At 46.2% G+C, this 1,954-nt stretch overlaps 1 protein-coding gene across 1 annotated transcript; it reads left to right on the top strand.

Moving 5' to 3' along the window:
* Positions 1-444: 444 nt before the first annotated feature.
* Positions 445-1,446, top strand: LOC124506074 (olfactory receptor 1S1-like). The gene has a single exon (XM_047072075.1). The coding sequence runs from the start codon at positions 478-480 to the stop codon at positions 1,444-1,446; it is 969 nt and encodes a 322-aa protein (XP_046928031.1). The 5' UTR covers positions 445-477.
* The last annotated feature ends 508 nt before the right edge of the window (positions 1,447-1,954 follow it).

The raw sequence follows: 1,954 nt of genomic DNA, 5'->3' as shown, positions 1-1,954 counted from the left end.
CGGAAACAGGCTCCAGGCTCTGAGCCATCAGCCCAGAGCCTGACGTGGGGCTCGAACTCATGGACCGCGAGATCGTGACCTGGCTGAAGTCGGATGCTTAACCGACTGTGCCACCCAGGCGCCCCTGTTTTCTTCATTTTTAAGTAATTCCTTCAGGGGTATCCAGCATCTTTAGAATATGGAGTACACCTCACCCATCGTCCTTAGTTTCAGGCTTTTCACTACATTTGGAACCCACTCTAACCATCACTGTCAGAGTCGTGTTCGAGTTTCAAACGTGTTCATTGAGAAATGTCTATCGTGGTGGCTCTGACTTTCCTTTCGAAGGCATTTCCTGAGTCTCTGAACCGCTGACGTAGTTCCTCATTAAGTAATCTTTCTCCACCCCCCTCCAGCGGCTGCAGCCAAATGTTACCACACTGGCTTTTCTTTGGGTCTGTGAAGACCTTGTGTTCCTTTCTCCAGATCAGCAGAAATATGCATCAAGGAAATCGAACCACCGTCTCTGGGTTCCTCCTTCTGGGACTCTCCAACCAGGCTGAGCAGCAGAAGGTCCTCTTTGTGCTTTTCCTGGGTATGTACCTGGTCACTGTAGTTGGGAATGGACTCATCATCCTGGCCATCGGCTTGGATTCTTACCTTCACACTCCCATGTATTTCTTCCTTGCCAATCTGTCCTTTGCTGATATTTCCTCCGTATCCACCTCAGTCCCCAAGATGCTGATGAATATTCAGACCAAGACTCAATCCATCTCCTATGAGAACTGCATCACGCAAATGTACTTTTCTATTGTGTTTGTCGTTATTGACAATTTCCTCTTGGGCATCATGGCCTATGACCGCTTTGTGGCTATCTGCTACCCTCTGAACTACATGACCATCATGCAACCCAGGCTCTGCGTTTCGCTTGCGGTCATTCTGTGGGTCCTCAGTAATGCTGTTGCCCTAATACACACTCTTCTGCTCCTTCCGTTGCTTTTCTGTGACAGCAACACTCTCCCACACTTCTTCTGTGACTTGGCTCCTCTGCTCAAGCTGTCCTGCTCAGACACAAGGGCCAATGAACTCGTATTATTTATCGCGGGCTTATCGGTTGTCACCTTCCCCTTTGCCCTCATCCTCTTCTCCTACATCTGCATTGTCAGGGCTGTCCTGAGAATCTCATCCACAGAGGGAAAGTGGAAAGCCTTCTCCACCTGTGGCTCTCACCTGACAGTTGTATTGCTCTTCTATGGGACCATTGTAGGGGTTTACTTCTTCCCCTCAACCACTCACCCTGATGGCGGAGATAAGATTGGTGCAGTGCTATTCACTGTGGTGACGCCCATGATGAACCCCTTCATCTATAGCCTGAGGAACAAGGACATGAAAGGTGCCCTAAGAAAGCTCCTCAGTAGGAAAATCTTCCTCCCTTTGATGCCGTGGGCATCTGATTTATCCCCATAACCAGATGGATGATTCTGCCCAGAGTTTATGGCATAGATGTGATGGTTCAGTTTTAGATCTGCCTCCGAGGGGCTGGGGCTTTCCCACATAGCTCTGGTCTTGGAAACGAGGCCCTAACCCCGTTGGTAAGTCACAAGGAAAACGCATTATTCTGATTCTCATCTATGTTCCTGCAAACTTGGGCACAAATCATTTATAACTTAGACAATAACAAGTGCATGTAGTACCTTTTACAGCTTTGGAGACAGTTATTTTATTTATTTATTTATTTGTTTATTTGTTTGTTTATTTACTTATTTGAAGACAGTTATTACTAATTCCTTTATTCAATCTTGATTTCTCTAGGTCAGCTTTTCTCAAAGTCTGTTTTGCCAAAACTACTATTCAGTGAGATGTTCATAGAAGGGTCCCACATCCAAATAATGTGAGGCAACTCTGAGCTGCATGAAGTAAATGTCTTCACTAGACAACTTCTTAGAGCCTTTGGTATAGCATAAATCTCCAAGAA

The sequence above is a fragment of the Lynx rufus genome, unplaced genomic scaffold (assembly GCF_022079265.1).
Source record: "Lynx rufus isolate CCGP_SWC_20201006 ecotype Redwood Valley unplaced genomic scaffold, mLynRuf1.p SCAF_9, whole genome shotgun sequence".
Classification (NCBI taxonomy): Eukaryota; Metazoa; Chordata; class Mammalia; order Carnivora; family Felidae; genus Lynx; species Lynx rufus.
This window is presented reverse-complemented; position numbering and strand designations above follow the sequence as displayed.

Excerpts from the sequence above, each read along its gene's own strand:
- LOC124506074 (XM_047072075.1), top strand. The coding sequence starts at position 478 with ATGCATCAAGGAAATCGAACCACCGTCTCTGGGTTCCTCCTTCTGGGA.